Source organism: Momordica charantia, assembly GCF_013281855.1.
Source record: "Momordica charantia cultivar OHB3-1 chromosome 5 unlocalized genomic scaffold, Mcharantia_2.0 BLBB01000005.1, whole genome shotgun sequence".
In the NCBI taxonomy this organism is placed as follows: domain Eukaryota; kingdom Viridiplantae; phylum Streptophyta; class Magnoliopsida; order Cucurbitales; family Cucurbitaceae; genus Momordica; species Momordica charantia.
The window spans coordinates 21,360,281-21,377,546 of record NW_028275163.1 but is presented as its reverse complement, the minus strand read 5'-3'; the positions used below and the strand labels follow the sequence as shown (position 1 = coordinate 21,377,546).

Here is a 17,266-nt window from a genome sequence, read left to right as displayed (position 1 = left end):
GCCAAAGACTTTGAGAAATGGAAATGAATAATCTGGCTTTTTGTTAAAAGCTTTATCCCATGGTGATATGTTTTGTAAGAATGGAGTTGGGAGCCTATTTATCAAATAAATGGCACAAAGAAAAGCATCCCACCAAAATTTTAAAGGCATTGAAGCTTGTGCTAGAAGAGTAAGTCCTATTTCTACTATGTGCCTATGTTTTCTCTCTACTATCCCATTTTGTTCACTAGTATGAGGACAAAGATGTCTAAATTCAATTCCATTTTGCTTTAGATAAATAACAAAAGGCCTAAATTCTCCTCTCCAATCACTTTGAAGACTTTTGATTTAGTCGTCAAATTTATTTTCTACAAGTTTCTAATATTGAATGAAGATTGATCGAGCTTCACCTTTGTGTTTTAGAGGGAATATGTAAGTAAACCTAGAAAAATTATCAACAAAACTAATGTAGTATCGAAAACCGGTTGTTGAACTAATAGGTGAAGGTCCCCAAAGATCACAATGAACAAGTTCTAAGAGTTTACTAGCAAGAGAGGTAGATAGTTTAAAAGGTAAAACATGAGACTTTCCATATTGACATGAATCACAAAAGCTAGTTTTTTCATTATCAGCAGCATTCACATTACAACTTTTTAAAATTGAAGTAAGGATTTTGTTAGATGAGTGCCCTAACCTACGATGCCAAACATCCAACGACACTTTACAAGGAGAAAAAAACACAATTAACAACAAAGGAAGATTTAGGCCTATTTCTAGAATTCAAAGACAACTTGCTGTTGAATGACTGAACTGAACAGGAGATTTGTTTCTGCTGTAACAGGTGACATTCTTGGCTGATTTGAAGAGCCAACTTCATTTGGTACAGCCCATCCTTAAGAACTCCGCGCAGCACCACTTTCTTTGTTTCCTTGTCCTTCACAACACAATAAGTTGGATGAAATTCAACAAAGCAATTATTGTCAGCGGTAAGTTTAACAACACTCAAAAGATTTCTTTTAATTTTAGGAACCTGAAGAATATTTTTAAGATGGAGTTTATGAGAAAACAATAGGTTTGGTTTGCAAACTAGTATGTCCAACATGTGAAATTTCTAACCTATTTCCGCTGCCAACAACTAAAAGTACCTTTACCCGTAAAATCAAATTTGACACTAAGATTTCCCAAATATGAGGTTACATGATTTGTTACTCCACTAACGGTCAACCAACTAGGGTTAGCAACAATTTCAGGAGTGGCTATGTAAGCTGAGTTCTAACTGCTATTCGAATGACTAGATGAGTTAGTGAACGTCTCATCAAACCTTCGGTAGCACACAGCAGCAGAATGGCCATATTTGCCACATAGTTGACAGACTGGTTTAGAATTGCTTCCTTTGTAAGGGCTATACCTGCCACGACCTCTTCCTCTATCACTGTTTCTGGTGTCATTTGAAGAATAATTACCTCTTCCTTGTCCTCCTTTTGATGAATTATGAGCAGATTGTTTGTTTCCAACAGAGTTTTGCTTTTGTTATCAATATGCATAATTAACAGTAGCATCAGTAGAAGTAGGAGAAACTACATTAAGTCTCACCAAAGTGTTTTCAAAAGCAACTAAGGTAGCAAACAACTCTTGCATATTGTAGACTCCTTCCCCTCAATTTGATAAACTATTGGGAGATATTCAACCTCTAGACCTGAAAGCACAAAAGACATTAAGTAACTTAGAGTTAGAGTGACTGGTTCACCAACCAACTTCAAACTTTCAACTTTCAGAAGTCTGCTTCATAAGACCAAGGTATTCAAACATCTTTAAGAAGCCTTTTCTAGTGTTCTGCAGCACATTCCTCAATTGATTTATGCGAGCCTTGCTTGTTGGTCCATAAAGTTCTTCGAGCGCCTTCCAAACTTCTCTTGAGCTCCTAAGTTCTACAACATCACAAGCAACAGATGGTGTCATTGAACCAAATAACCAACCAAGCAAAGCTTGATCAACAGCTTGCCACTCCTCATATTGTGGGTTTTGTTGAAGCTCTGAAGTTCCTTCAGTTTCTGTGGGTAATAGAAATCGTGGTGGTTTTGCAATTGTGCTCAGTACATAACCATCCACTTTCTGTCCCTTCGACACGACCAGGACCATACCTCTCCATAGAGAATAATTTTTGTCAACCAACTTGACTGTAAGAACAGTTCCCAAAGGATGACCAAAAGAGGAGTTTAGTTGAGAAGAATTAACCAAAGCAGGGGAAGCGTTTGTAGTGATTTGTGGAAGAGAAGAAGAATTTTCTGTTTCTTCGGAAGCCATGAGAGCGTTAGCACTTAGAGCTCTGATACCAAGTTAGAATTTCAGAATACCTTTCAAAAACTTTATTGAAGAACAGCAACCAGAGTTTTTAAACAAAGCCAAGCAAGACTGATTATAAAGAGGAGAAGAGTCACAACCCACGATGGCCTCAACCCAAAGAATAAGAAAAAACTGAAAAATAACAATACCTATTACTTTGACAAGTACACCACTATTTTAACAAGTACAAAGCAGTATTGGGAAGTTGAGAAGCTGAGCACCCTTAATGGAACGACGTTGTCAACTGTGTATATTCTCTAATTGATGTAGAATCGAACCTAAAATCGTCGAGGTCGACACCCTTTCTCCCACACATGTTGTTCTTGATTGATTCCACCCTTTTACTCCCCACAGCTTACTCCCTTACTAACTAACAAAATTCTCAAGCTAAAGTCACCTAGCTTAGAAACGAAACAACGAGTAATGGACGCTCCCCCAACATTCAAGTGTTATCGAATCAAAGTTCAGTAACTCTTAAGGTAGCGTAAAAAGGTTTTGATATTACCATCTCCCTTTGCTCAGTAAAACGGGTTGATATTGGATTAGGAGTTAAAATAAACTTACTCTCTCTTCAAACACATCATCTTTCCAGCAAATGTAATGTAAGATAATAACAAAAGAGGAACTATTTTATTCTACAGATTATGGTGATAGCAAGCTATACTGTCTCTATCTTATAACCAGAGGAAGAGATTTGATAAATATATCTCTCTTTCATGATATTTGAAACTTCTGAACAGAATAATCAATTCAAGAAGATTTCCTTCCATTCCAAATAAATTCATTTCCCAAAAACAAAAATATCACAATAATTTCCTTGACGAGACTGACAGATTGAAAAATAACATCTAAGTTATTGATCTAATGCTATATCCTTATCCATAACTAATACTACAATTTACAGTAAGCAAAATAGACAGCTGATGCTATTCATTATTTCACTTTGAAATATGTAATGAGAAATGCTATTAGCACAACTCACTCAATATTTGTTTATATCAAATATGAGAAACAATTCTTACCTCTTTTGCGTAACTGCTGAAGCTAGTAATCATCGTCATACTCTTACTGGCTTCTGTAAAACAGCAGACAGATAAACCTCGGATTTTCCCGCCTCAGATTTCTCCCCGACAACCCACTTCAGTTTTTTGAACCCGAACCGCTCGATCAAACGTGTTAAAAATTTTTTCTTCTCATCATTAGCACAATAGAAGTTATCCAACCAAAGCAAACCACCTGCCCTTAAGATCCTGTCGATATCGAACATCAGGAACTCCAACTTTTCAGGCTTCCCACCAATATCCAGTCGAGTCGAAGCGTGAACCAAATCGAACACATTGTCATAGAAAGGGAATCTATGATCTAAACTCAAAAACAGAGGAAACAAGCCTCTTGCAGCAATGAATTCACTGAATGGGGCATCAATGTTCAGAGTAGATGTGATGACTGTGACATTTTTCTCAGCCATTCTAGCAGCAAAAGTCCCAGACCCTCCTCCAATATCAAAACCTATCCTGATTCCTCCACTAGTTAAGGCTAAAACATCATCAATGGGAAAGTCATTTTTACCTCTGGCCTTAACAAATCTCTGATTCTCAAATCCACTAACCAAATCAAAGCAGCCAACACAATCCCTGCCCAATTTCTTATTATTCAGAAACTGGAAATTTTTACACCCAAGGCCACTCCACATAACAAGCTTATCGCTAACAGGTTTCCATAGAGAAGCAGGAAAAGGTTGCAGACCTACCTTGGGCACAGATTTGGCCAAGCACCTCCGCCGCGGCAAGGGCTCGCAGCCGCGCAAAATCAGCTTCTGAGCGAGGCTCCAATCGTCAGGGCAAGGTCCAGAGACCTTGTAATTCATATACTGCGACAAAAGGTCCATCGATTTCTCACACGAATGCCCCACAGATGCCACCATTTCAGTGATCCCACTCTTGGAATCCTTGCCGAGAGGGAGCGGGTGGCGGTGAAGAAAGAGTTTGAGCTCGTTAGCGACGTTGGATCTGGAGAGGTCGATGGTCTCATAGCCAAGAATCTCCTTCTCCATCTGAGCAAGCTTCTTCTGCGATACATCGATCTCTCTGAGAATCAAAGAAACCTGCTCCGAGATGAGGGAAATGTTCTTGTGGGCGGGATGAAGCGAGAGATTTTGGCGATCTCTGGGAGAGTAAGTGAAGGCGTAAATTGCAAAGAGATTGGTGGTGATTACGGAAATGAGCATGAGAATGTTGAGCACTGAAGAACAGAGAGTGGCCCTCTTGAATCTGGCGGTTCCATCTCCGATTTTCAGAGAAACGGACCCCATTGAAGCTCGGCTTCTGCTGCTTTTGCTGCAGAGTGAGTACTGAGTGAGATTCGTAGAGTGGAAGACAACAACGGGGTAGAATTGGTAATTAACAAAAAAAATGGAGGGCATTGGGGGTTTTTAATGGATTTTAAATGAGTTAGTAAAATGGAAAGTATTTTTTGGGGAAGGTGTCAACAACTAGTCTGCCATTATTACATACTAATCTGATCATGAGTCAATATTAATTTTGAACTAAGACTTAGGTCAACAACTATGAACAATTATGATGGACGATTCTATTTCAACTCACTTTTTGGTTTGATTTTTAAGTTGTAATTATATATATATTTTTTTAAAATTGAACACTAAGTATAGAAGTTCCCACCAATCTTAATCAATTAAATTATGCTAACAACTTTTAGATTAGAGATGTTACTTACCTGCTCTGAAGGGGTTGGGACTAACGGTTTAGACTCTCGTCGGGTCTATCCTGCTTTTGCTTTCTTTTTCTGACTGATTTATGAGGAAGAATTAACTTTTAATTTTGAATTTCTTTATAAAAAATGGAATAATTTCTCATGGGCCGTAGTAATCCAATCCTTGCAAGTTCTCCATCCCGTGCCTCGATCTCTGTGAAATTTTGCGAGATGGAGAATGAAATGGGGGAAGCTGTCCCGTCCTCACCCGATTACACACCTAGTTGTGTTTGATCTTTTGGTTTTGTTGAGTTCTTTTTGTTATAAAATTGGAATAGACTAAATTGAATTAAAAATATTTTTTCTTCATCTTACAAAATTAACCCTTTAATTTAGCAATTATGTTGTTGAGATGTTGGAAATTTTGATGCCCAGAGACATTGATTGTATGTTTGTTTGACTACAAAACCTTCAACATTATAACCTTTAATTAAATTTTGACCGAAAATAGGTGTCAAAAAAGTCCAATATACTAAAAATCGAGAAAAATCAAAACCAAAATCTAAGCAATCGAGTCACAAACACCATGATGATAACTATGTAAACTAAATCAATTACTTTTCAAAAATGGCTAATTTTATAATATGTGTCTTCAATTTTTGGTTTGGTCAAAAACACTAAATCAAAATCATGAATAGATACCATAATGATAACTTTTTTTAGTACAATAAATTAAAGGCATAGGAGTTTGAACCTCAACCTAAAAAACGGAATAGGTGTTAATTACCGTGGAACTATATTCACGTTGGCACTAAAAAAAAAAACTGTTCATTCAAACTAGAACACAAAAAAAATAATAATAATAAAAAAGTGTGATGGTTTTCAATCTACTTCATAGGGGCTACCATTTGAAAGAGATAATTAAAAGGCACTTCTAGTAACTTTTTAGAACCAATCATCAAAATAAACATCAAAGTATTCTAAATATCCATATGAAGAATTCTTAACTGTTTACAAAATAATGGTCTAAATCAAGTGGAGTGCAGGAGAGCTTACATCCTAGTTGAACATAAAATGCTCAAGTTCAAAGCAATATCAAGACCCCTTAAACTAGAAGAACGTCAGCACTGGGAAAAAAACAAAAACGAAAAATTCTGTTGTACCATTGAGCTCTCTCTCTTCCTCCCCAACTACCCTTAACGGTTGGCCTTTGCAACTCTCTCAATCTCATCTTTTTTCTTGATAGCGTAACTGAAAAAACAGAAAAAAAGGATTGACATGCCGTGCAAGGATGAATGGGAGATCAACAAGTAAGAGGAGATATAATCTGACCTGTTCGATGAACCCTTTGCGGCATTGATGAGCTCGTCAGCCAAACATTCTGCAATTGTCTTGATGTTTCTGAAAGCAGCCTCGCGAGCACCGGTGGTAAGAAGGTATATTGCTTGATTCACACGTCGCAGAGGGGATATATCCACAGCTTGACGCCTTACGACACCAGCTGAACCAATCCGAGTAGCGTCTTCACGGGGTCCACTGCCAAATCCCAAGTCCAAAAAACATACAGTTGAAAGAAGGAACTCACAACTGAAACATCTCGGCATTACCATGATCTTGTTCATGACACTTGACTAGAGAAACAACAACTTATTGAGGAACTCCTTCCAATAAAATTATGCTTCACAGTTTCGACAATAAAAGTTACCTAAATTAAACACTCTATGAATAGACTTCAATGGATCAAATATGTATACCTGTTAACAACAGCATCGACAATAACTTGGATTGGATTAAGATCAGTTAGTAGATGAATAATCTCCATCGCATGCTTAATAATCCTCACAGCCATTAATTTCTTGCCGTTGTTTCTTCCATGCATCATAAGAGAGTTTGTAAGTCTCTCCACAATTGGGCATTGAGCTTTCCTAAAACGCTTCACGGAATATCGACCAGCCGTGTGTGGAACATAGGTTGCATGCTTGGCAGGTGCAACTCCAACATAATCCACCAGAGAGATGTCATTAACCTGAATAATCAAACCCATGGTAACAATCATATCAGAAAAACTTGATGGCATTAAGTTTTCACCAAACCAAGTTCAAGCAAAAAGGTAAGAACCAACAAATATACACAGCAAAATAGAAATTTCGTTCGACTTCTTCACATCATAGCCATCTAAGACAAATTAGATTAAAAAACATTATGAACCCATCATTCGTCAATAGCTTTCTCCGTTACAGGCAAAGTTGAAGTTAGTTCTACATTGATTTCCATATAAAGCAGTACAAGAAACAGCCGCATTAGGGAGTTAGATAATTGAAACCTGGACATCATCAAAGGTCCAGCGATTGAAAATCTTCACATCATGGTGAGGCTGGGTCAGTTCCTGAACCACTTCGACCGCATCAGCCATATCTTTGGGAAAACAATTCAAAAGTCAGATTCAGGAGGAGAAAGATAAGCAAAGATTATTAATGAAAACACAAAAAAAAGCATATTACAGCCCTACATTAAAGAACGAAACCGATAAGATTCACGAAAATATTCCGCGTAAGCCCGTGTCGAAGAAAAAATAAGTAAACAATAAGTGAAAATCCTTAAACCCTAGTGTTCAAGAAATAGTGATAATACACAATCACTCAACTAAATTAATAACCTAACTTCAACTCCCACAGCAACCAAGAAAAAGAGAGATTGAAATCTAATAATGGGGCATAGGGATCATAGAACAAGCAGAAACAAATTTCAACAATAAACAGAATAATATGCAGAAACCTCGCTGTGGAACTGCAACAGCCATTGCCATTAAGCAACCATAAAAGTATTTTTTAACAAAAGAAACAGAGATGGGAAAAAACAGCGATCGACGACATTGATGGTGGATAAGAAGATAGAGAAGAAAATTGGAGAGGATTTAGGAGGAAACTTACTAAGACCGGCGGCGACGGGAAAAATGGGAAACGGAGAGAAAATGATCGGTCGGCGGCTAGGGTGAAGAGGGAAAATTTCGGAACACTGGCTTTTATGAGGGCTGGTCCGAATCGAGCGCTTTTTTTTTAGTTAATTAATTTATTTAGGGGTTAAAAAAAAAGACTTTTGGTTTGAAAGAAAAATCTAGGGTTAGTATATTTCGTTTTTAGTTTTTTAAAACAAGTTGTTTGATTACCCATTTAATTTTCTGTGTTTTGTTTTTTAAATTTAAATTACAGTTTTTTGTTTCTCCAAACTCAATTTGTAATTTAAATTTCAAAAACGTTTCCAAAAACAGTTTTGAAAATCTGATTTTTTTAATATTTTTTTTTTCATCTTTATCTCTAAAAAATTCTTTTCCACTCTAAAATTTTTTTAAACTTTCTAAATTTCACACTACAAAATTTATTTTTCCATCTCTAAAATTTTCTTACTTTGATTATTTATTATTATTTGTCTCTCTTTATCCAAAATTTTCATCTCTAGCAATTTTTATTCATTATTTTTTTCTAAGTTTCATTTTTCTATATGAAAATTTAATATTTTTCAAATTTTTCTCTCTAAAATTTCGTATTTTATCTTCCTGGTTTATTTTTTCCTCTGAAAATTATATCTTCTTTTCTCGTTCAATTTTATTTTCTTGTAATTTTTATTTATCTCTGTAATTATTTATCTAAAAATCATATTTTGAATCATGTTTTTATCTCTGAATTTGATGTGCAGATGATTCCGTAAGTGGCTTATTTGAAAAAATATTTTTTGGACGTTTTTGTCCCTTTCTTAATATATTAATTTACAAATTCTGCCATTAATAATTTATTATAAATATTAAATAAATTATTATTATTAATTATCAATAATAGTAAATGTATATATTAGAATGGAAAATGTTAGAATAAAAAGTTACACCATAAAATTATAATCTTTTCTTTAATTACATATTCATATTAGAATTTCAAAAATTTTGTAACACTTTATCCCCTACTAGGAAAAAACATCATTTCTTTCACTAATTTTTCACAACACTTAGTTTTATCAAAACATTGCTCTCAAATATTATTCAATCTAAAAAACATCTCAAAATCATATTGGTGGCATCTTCATCAAGTTGCAGATAACAAGGCTTGCAACGTTATCGTTCCATAATTTATGAAGTTAAATAATAGTGATTGTCAAGCATGAGCATATTTGAGCATATTTTATATTAGTATATAGCTAAAGTTTGATTTTTTTTTTGTTACTATTGTTTTTTATTTATTTTTTTTATAATTAGTGTATTCATGTATTTAGAATGTTTTTTTTAGAAAATGATAATGTATTGATCCATTATCATGTTGATTTTGTTGAAAAAAAAAATCATGTAAGGACATCAAAAGAAATTTTCACTAATTGTAAATAGACATCAAAAAAAAATCATGTAAGGACATCAATATTAAATTAATAAATTAATTATCAACAATAATTTGTATGAAATTTAAAAAGTTGGAATAGATAACTTTTGGTCTCTTCGTTTCTCAATCGTTTTAATTATAATATGAAGCTAAATTAGTATAAATTAAAATGTTTAATATCTATATCTATATATTAAAATTGGAGGATCTTAAAAAACATTTTTATACTATTATACCATTTCTTTAATTATGACATTTGAGGAAAAATTAATTGTAAATAGTAAATTAATTAATTAATTATAAATAATAAATATTTACTTAATTATCAACCATGACAATTACCAGAAATAAAAAAGTTAGAACCGGTAAAAGGTTGTTATTTAATTTATAAAAGTTTAATTATTTTTACTAATAACAATGAACAATAGAATTTCGTAGAATTCTAAAAGATCTGTAACATTTTCTTCCACTATTTTTCACCAATATTCAAGCTACATTTTTCATTATTTTTAGTTCTATCTCATTTTTTTGCTTTCAAAATCTGTCTAATCTTCAAAGTAACTCAAGACGTACATGATACGTTCAAGTTCACACGAAATTTATATATCAAAGTTATATCTTGATTTGTAAGTTACTTTGATAAAGTTAAATAATGATATTTGTGTAATAAGGGCAATCTATATTCAAGAATTTGTGTGTTGATTTAGTTTTTAATTTTTTTTAGTTTTGATACTATAGTTTTGTTTTTGTTATTTTACAATTGCTATATTACTATGTATTCTTTTTATATTTGTTAATTTTGTTTTATAATTAGCATTATTACATTAATTTATACTATCTATATCTATATTTGGCTATGGAAGAAAATCTTTACCTCCCCATTTTGCCCTCAACTTTTTAACATATACCCAATTTACTCTTCAAATTCTACGAGAGACGACTGTTAAACGAGGTGTCTATTGAGATAAATTAATCTAAATGAATTGTGACTATTCGACAAACAATGCATCCAATTCACGTATAAGTATGATTGCAAATTAATATAAATGAGGTGTCGGTTGAGAGAAGCAGTGCATCCATTCACATATGGGTGTGATCAATCTAGAGGTATGAAGACGAAATAATGAGTCTATTCCCTTACAGACTATTTATAAAAGGAAAGAAAAATAAGTCATGATACATCAAAATTTGTATTTTTTAGTTCTCCCAAAATACAAAGGTTTTTCTTTTAAAAATTTCAAAAAATAATGAAAATTAAAAGTTTTATTTCTTCGTAGGGAAATATTGAACCTGTCCAAATAGATTTGCAAATGCATAAATTAATTTTAGACGATGAAGAGGTAAAATAAAAAATTATATTTAATATACCAATTTATCCCCTTTGATTGTTGTTTTCATGATCTTGACTATTTTGGATTTCTTATTTTATATTTATACTTTTTTATTAATTAATTTGAATTTATAAATTGATGTGAAATTTTTGTATATAATTTCACAAGTGTATTGTTTTCTAAATTGAGTGATTATTGACGCCTGACTTTTGAATTCCTATAAAATTAAATTTAATGTTTGTATTTATCTGTTTGATTATTGTTAACTTTTAAATTTCTTATTTTATATTTAAATTTCTTTTATTAAAAACAAGTTTTGTTGATTTAAATGGAGCTATACTTTAACGAAAAACTTTTAATGCAAGAGATGGTTTTCAGTTCCACCAAACTTCAACTAAAATTAAAAAAATTAAACAATAAAATCTTAAATGAGAGTAGAAAGAGAGACGATTATGAAAATTACAAAAAAAAAAAAATCATATTTATCTCTATTTACCATTCTTGTTTTAATAATCTTAACTAATTCTGTATTTCTTATTTTATATATATATATATATATATATATATATATATTTTATTTTGTGATAGTGATATATTAGGAATATTTGGTTTATTAAATTGAGGTAGGAGCGATCGTTGTTTTCTTATTAAATCATCGGATGATCAAAGTTGTCCCTCCTCACATAAAAAAAATATTGTTTATAGAGAGATTCTTCTTTAATCAATGTTTAATTTATAATTTATTATATACTTATGTAATATTTTTTATGTTAACCTATAAAATTATTATTAAATATATTTATCTTATTTTCTTCATAAATCAAACTATTCACAGAAGACTAAACAATTACCTGAAGTAATGAAGTAATAATTTTACTTTAGAACTTTTATTTGAATTACATTACATGTAATTAAATTTTAATTATCTACATGATCTGTATCCTTTTTTTTCCTTTTTTGTTTTTTTAATTCATGTCAAAATATTTCATATTTAAACTCAATAAAAATTTATTTATTCAAATTTTAAATTTCACAAAATATATATATATATATATATATATATATATATATATATATATATATATATATATATATATATATATTCAAAAGATTTGAAATCAGGTGCAATTAATCACTAGTATATATAAAAGGAGCTGTATAGGGAGAAATTTTATCTCCCTATTATACCCTTTAATTTTAAATTTTTATTTATTTTTTATGACAATTTTGTCAATTGCCATGAAAATATAAAAGTGTTTTGTCAATTTTTTTTTAAAATAATTATAAATTTATAACTATATTAAAAATATCTACCATCTTTTGTAAAATGTATTAATTTAATTTAAATCGTAAAATGTAATCTAAAGAGTTTTGTTTTAACCCAAATTAATCAAATAATTATAACCTTTAATTATATTTAAATTTTTAATATAAAATATTTTAGAATTTCAAGAGTTTTGCACCTCTTTCATTTTCCACCGCTATAAATTTCACTCTTTTTGCACAATGATTTGAACTATATATATGTACATACAGGCATATGTATGGATATGTATATGTGTGTGTATGCATATTCTTTACTCTTCTTTGTCTCTAGATTTTTTTTTTCTCCCAAATCTATCTTTTGCACTCTCAAAATATTTTCACCAATCACCTTTAAAATTTTCTAACTTTTCATTCTCATTCTTGCAGTCTCATTTGATATTATTAACATTTTCACCTTAAACCTAATTATTACTATCAATAATGGCTTCAATGACGATCAACCACTACTACACTTCGCCTAAGCTGTGATTTCATTGGTCACTCTTATAAAATGAAGTTTTCATTATAATTTGTAACAATCTTATATTTTTTTTATTTTTATACTTTAAAATAAAACAACAAAATTTCACGTGCATCACACGTGTTGCTAACTATTCTTCTCTAAGTGGCTTATAGACTAATCAATGATACTATTTTCACAATATGTAATACTTTTACTCATTTTTCGAAAAGTTCTATTTTTTGCTATTTATGTCCTTAGCGCTATAAGTTATTATTATTCGAACTTAATATTTAAAAAACCAAACAAATCGAAATTGTCGCACATTTTTTTTTTTTGCAATTTAGTCCCTTATTATTTAAAATAAACATACTATGAAATAATTGTTCGTTTTTATCAACAAAAATAAAAATAAAAATAAACTCACGTCATATGATATTTTATTGATTTTGGACTCGAAGCAATATAGAGAATGAATTATATAAGTTTACCCTCAACTTCACCAAGGAATTGAATGAGCCTTGTATTGCTTTTTTTTTACCAAACAAGGAAAAGGAAAAAAAGTGATATATATAAGGGTTTTATTTATTTTCCTCCAAATAGAGTTTGTTTTTTCAGAAGTGGTAGGTAATTACATGTGGTGAACCAAATCTGTAAGTTGGTTTCTTAACCACGATTTGCGCGGTCTACAATGATACTTAGGTGGCGTTTATTTTTTGGGAATGTAGATGACCGACATTTAGAGATGCCTGGAACTTCAAATAGTCGGAATGTTAGATGTCCGGCATCTTCAGAGAACCACGTTTGTTTCGTAGGAATATTTTTAAAGATATCCGAGAATATTTGGATAGCCAGCAGGATTTATTCTTACAAATGTGTTAAATTTATAGAATGTTCAAAAAATGCCCTCACAAATATTTATATAATTTATAAATTCATCTAATATAATAGATTTATTTGAATTAATTTAAAAATTTTATTTTTTATATGTTATTTTGTAGAACAAATTAATTCATTATTAATTTAATATAAGTTTCATTTTCAACTTTAATAGTTTTCCAAAAGGACAATTATATAATTTATGTTATCTTGGGTAAAATTTATTTATTCTATCATCACATTATATTTTTTTTAACAGAAAAAATATCACGGGTATGTTGGCCGTAAAAAAATGTTGCTTTACAATTATATATTTATGATAATAAATATTATTAATAATGTAATTCCTTCACAATATTAAAAATAACTGTATTTATTATATAATTTAATTGTAATTTATTTTACATGTAAATCTAATGTACAAATATACTTAATAGCATAAAGTTATTTATTAAACGATGAGTACATTAATTTATTTAATTATAAATTTAAAAATACGAATAAAGATTTTTTTTAGAAAAAATCAAAAAATTTGATGAAAGAAAATATATGGAAAAAAATAGAGGGCAAAAATATAAAAAGTGAATGCCCCCAACGCGGGAATCTTGGAAACCCGTATTTCAAAAGGGCATCCAAAACTCGTAAGATGCCTCCCGTATGGGCATCCTAGGATATCCGGACATCTCGAGATATCCGGATATCTTACATTATTGCAAAACAAACGTGGGAGTCCAAATGCCTGTCTCACGGGAATCTTGGATTCCTACGAAACAAACGGCCCCTTAAAGTTATATAACATGTTATATAACGCTTTTTGGCCTTAATATCAAATTAATTAGTTTTAATTAATTAATTAATTAATATTTTGATGATAACAAACTTAATTTTTATTTATTGATAATTTTAGTTTTTTAAAGTATCCACAGCGTAGAGCTCGTTACAACGATTCCAACGACTATTAAATCATCCAAATCGGAGCTCAAACGGAGAAGTTGCGATCGAAACAAATTGATAGGAAAAATACTCGAGAAGATGACGTGAACAGTTCATAAGCTGACAAGTGACAAACTTCTTTTTAAAATATATATATATTGAAAAAGAAAAGAAAAAAATTCAAAAATTACAACGGTAACTTTGAAAATTAAAAAAATAATAAAAAATTTTTTTACATCATGTCAGCATTAAATGTTGAAATGTGTCGGTGTTTAAAAAAAGTTAAAAAACTAATGTTGAAATGTGTCAGTGTTTAAAAAAAATTTAAAAGTTTTTTAACGTTTCTCACGTGTGTGTATATATATTATTTTATTATTATTATTATATATATAATTCAAAATGTATCACATCATTATATATATATATATATATTATTTTTTATATATATAATTCTTAATTTATTTTTTCAAAATTATCTCAACCCTTCATTTTTAATAATTAAGATCTAATGGTCCAAAATTAAACTTGATCTTTTTTACCATTTTCTTCCTCTCTATTTAAACTCAACTTCTCCTTCAAAATTATACAACAATTCTCTTATTCTCAATCCTCCATAACTTCAAAATTCTCATTTGCTAATCTCTCAAAGTTCTCAATTTTTTCTTTTCATCTTATTTGTGAGAGAAATTTATTGTTGTGAGGATTGAATTTTTGTGAGCTCAAATTTGTACATTTACTCTATTTGAGAGTTTGTAAGTATGTTTTGAAATTTCCAACTCATTGTAACGGTGTGATCCTCACCGTGGAGAGAATCGTCTTTGCTCTTGTGAAGAGCAGTGTACCGGTTTGACTCCTACCGTAGAAAGAGTTTCAATTTACAACCTAACAGGTGCTTGGGAAGTGGGGTAGGACAGTTGTGCCGAACCACTATAAAAATTCTCGGTATCAAATTTCTCTAACCCTCTCTCTTATTTATTTTTGCAATTAATTTTATAATTTTATTGTTTGCTTTAAATTTCTCTTGTTTGCCTTAGAATTTATTTTATCTTACTTTGTTAAAATTGCATATCTCAAAAATTGTATTATTTTTGTTTAAATTGGACCAATTTATTAAAAAGTTTATATTTTGTTAATTAAACCCTATTAACCCCTCTCGGATTGCCGCGATGACTCCATTTAAAAGAAACATCAAATACATAAAAGGAAAAAAAAATCTCCAAATTTTGTTTCCAAATGGGGAATAAAATAAATTATCTAACCTTCATCGCTTCCTTTTTTTTAGTACAACATGTCGGGGTGGGGATTCGGATTCACAACTTTTTGGTTGGAGACATATGTCAATTACAGCTAAACTATGCTCGCTTTGACTAACCTTCATCCATTTCAATATATATTATATTCTTAAATTTCTTTTGATATTCAATTAATTTTATCTTAAAAAATATATAAATCCTATTATAGTCATCAATTTTTAGATATATTCTGTTTTGATAATTAATTTTTGAAAGTTCTATTTTAGCTTCAAACTTAAAAATAAATAAAAGAAAATAAAAAAATAATTATAAACTTTCATAATGTCTATAGACTTCGAAACGCAACCATTTTGATCATTAGTGTATTATTTGACCACCTAATTAAATTCACCTTTTCAATACTCATTTCCAGCCCGCCCATCCAAAATTGACAGTCATGTTAACACATAACTATAAATACTCAAAGCGAGGTTACTGATTTGTTAAAACCAAATTTAAGATAAGTACACCCAGTAGTCATCCTCTGATTGACACGAGACAATATAATGTGGAAAAAAAAATCTTAAAACGAAGACTAACAATACATCTCTGACCCTACACAATACCGGACCCTCCTTAAGTTTATTCCAAGTTCTCAGCCATTCATTGAATTTGTATTATTAACGTTTGAAAAATCTCGATCCCCAAATAGAGATTCTTTGAACCTACTTCCATAAACCATAAAATGGAACAATTATGAAGATTTCTTTTTAACTCAACAATATGTAAAGGTAAAGAATCGAACAATCAACTTTCAAGATAGTAATAAATGTTTTATCTCCTAAGTTATTCTCAAATTGACACGAACCAATATAATGTGGAAAAAAATCTTAAATTAAAGACTAACAATACATCTACGACCCTACGCAATACCGGACCATCCTTAAATTTATTCCAAGTTCCCAACCATTCATTGAACTTGCATTATTAACGTTTGAAAAATCTCGATGTCCAAATAGAGATTCTTTGATCCTACTTCCATAAATCACAAAATGAAACAATTACGAAGTTTTTTTAGTTCAAAAATAGAAAATCGAACCATCAACTTTCAAGATAGTAATAAATGATTTATCTTCTAAGTTATTCTCAAATTGACACGAGAAAATAATACGATCAAAACGTCTAAATTTTAACCTTAACCCTCCATATTTATTCCAAATTTCCCAACCATTCATTGAATTGAATTCCCTTTTATTAACGTTTGAAAAAAAAATTCAAAACAGACACACAACTGTGGAGGAGACTGTTGACTTTAAGTGGCGGAGATTTGGTCGCAAGGAAGACTTTGTAGTCAAAGTCTCCAACTATGTCCGGCTACAAAAATCCCCCCGCGTGATTTGACCAATCCTCCTCATTAATTATAAATATTTCAATTCCAATTTTTCTTTTTATTTTGTATAACTTTTTTTATAAATATGAAGTGACGAATATCCAGACCAATTTAAGTACACCTCAATTAATCTTATCAAATAATCGTCAAATCCCTTACAAACTAATAGATATAAACAAATAGCACATACTTCCACTAAAATAGGTTGGAAGTTGTTCTAAAATTTTTTATATTATATATATATATATATTTTATATTTTTTTCCATCTTATGATCTATGTGACATTCATTCCTACTTTAATAGGATATCTAACTTTCAGTCATCTTCAAACCAGAAGTACACA

At 30.6% G+C, this 17,266-nt stretch overlaps 2 protein-coding genes across 4 annotated transcripts; both read right to left on the bottom strand.

Annotated features, from left to right (window-relative positions):
* Positions 1-573: 573 nt before the first annotated feature.
* LOC111019353 (putative methyltransferase At1g29790) lies at positions 574-4,705 on the bottom strand. Of its 3 annotated transcripts, XR_015791018.1 has the most exons (4): positions 3,345-4,705; positions 1,573-2,305; positions 1,301-1,457; positions 574-913 (listed from the first exon to the last, which is right to left on the bottom strand). XR_015791018.1 is itself a non-coding variant. In XM_022295724.2 (2 exons), exon 1 carries the CDS (start codon positions 4,631-4,633, stop codon positions 3,380-3,382), a length of 1,254 nt encoding a protein of 417 aa, XP_022151416.1. In that variant the 5' UTR covers positions 4,634-4,704; the 3' UTR covers positions 574-913; positions 3,345-3,379. The 3 variants fall into 3 exon arrangements, 1 of the variants encoding a protein (XP_022151416.1); XR_015791017.1 differs by having other exon boundaries at positions 1,301-2,305; XM_022295724.2 differs by lacking the exons at positions 1,301-1,457; positions 1,573-2,305 and having other exon boundaries at positions 3,345-4,704.
* Positions 4,706-5,989: 1,284 nt separating this feature from the next.
* LOC111019394 (small ribosomal subunit protein uS7) lies at positions 5,990-8,118 on the bottom strand. Its single transcript, XM_022295773.2, has 5 exons — positions 7,962-8,118; positions 7,355-7,446; positions 6,786-7,057; positions 6,364-6,567; positions 5,990-6,282 (listed from the first exon to the last, which is right to left on the bottom strand). Exons 2-5 carry the CDS (start codon positions 7,442-7,444, stop codon positions 6,228-6,230), a joined length of 621 nt encoding a protein of 206 aa, XP_022151465.1. The 5' UTR covers positions 7,445-7,446; positions 7,962-8,118; the 3' UTR covers positions 5,990-6,227.
* Positions 8,119-17,266: the final 9,148 nt, after the last annotated feature.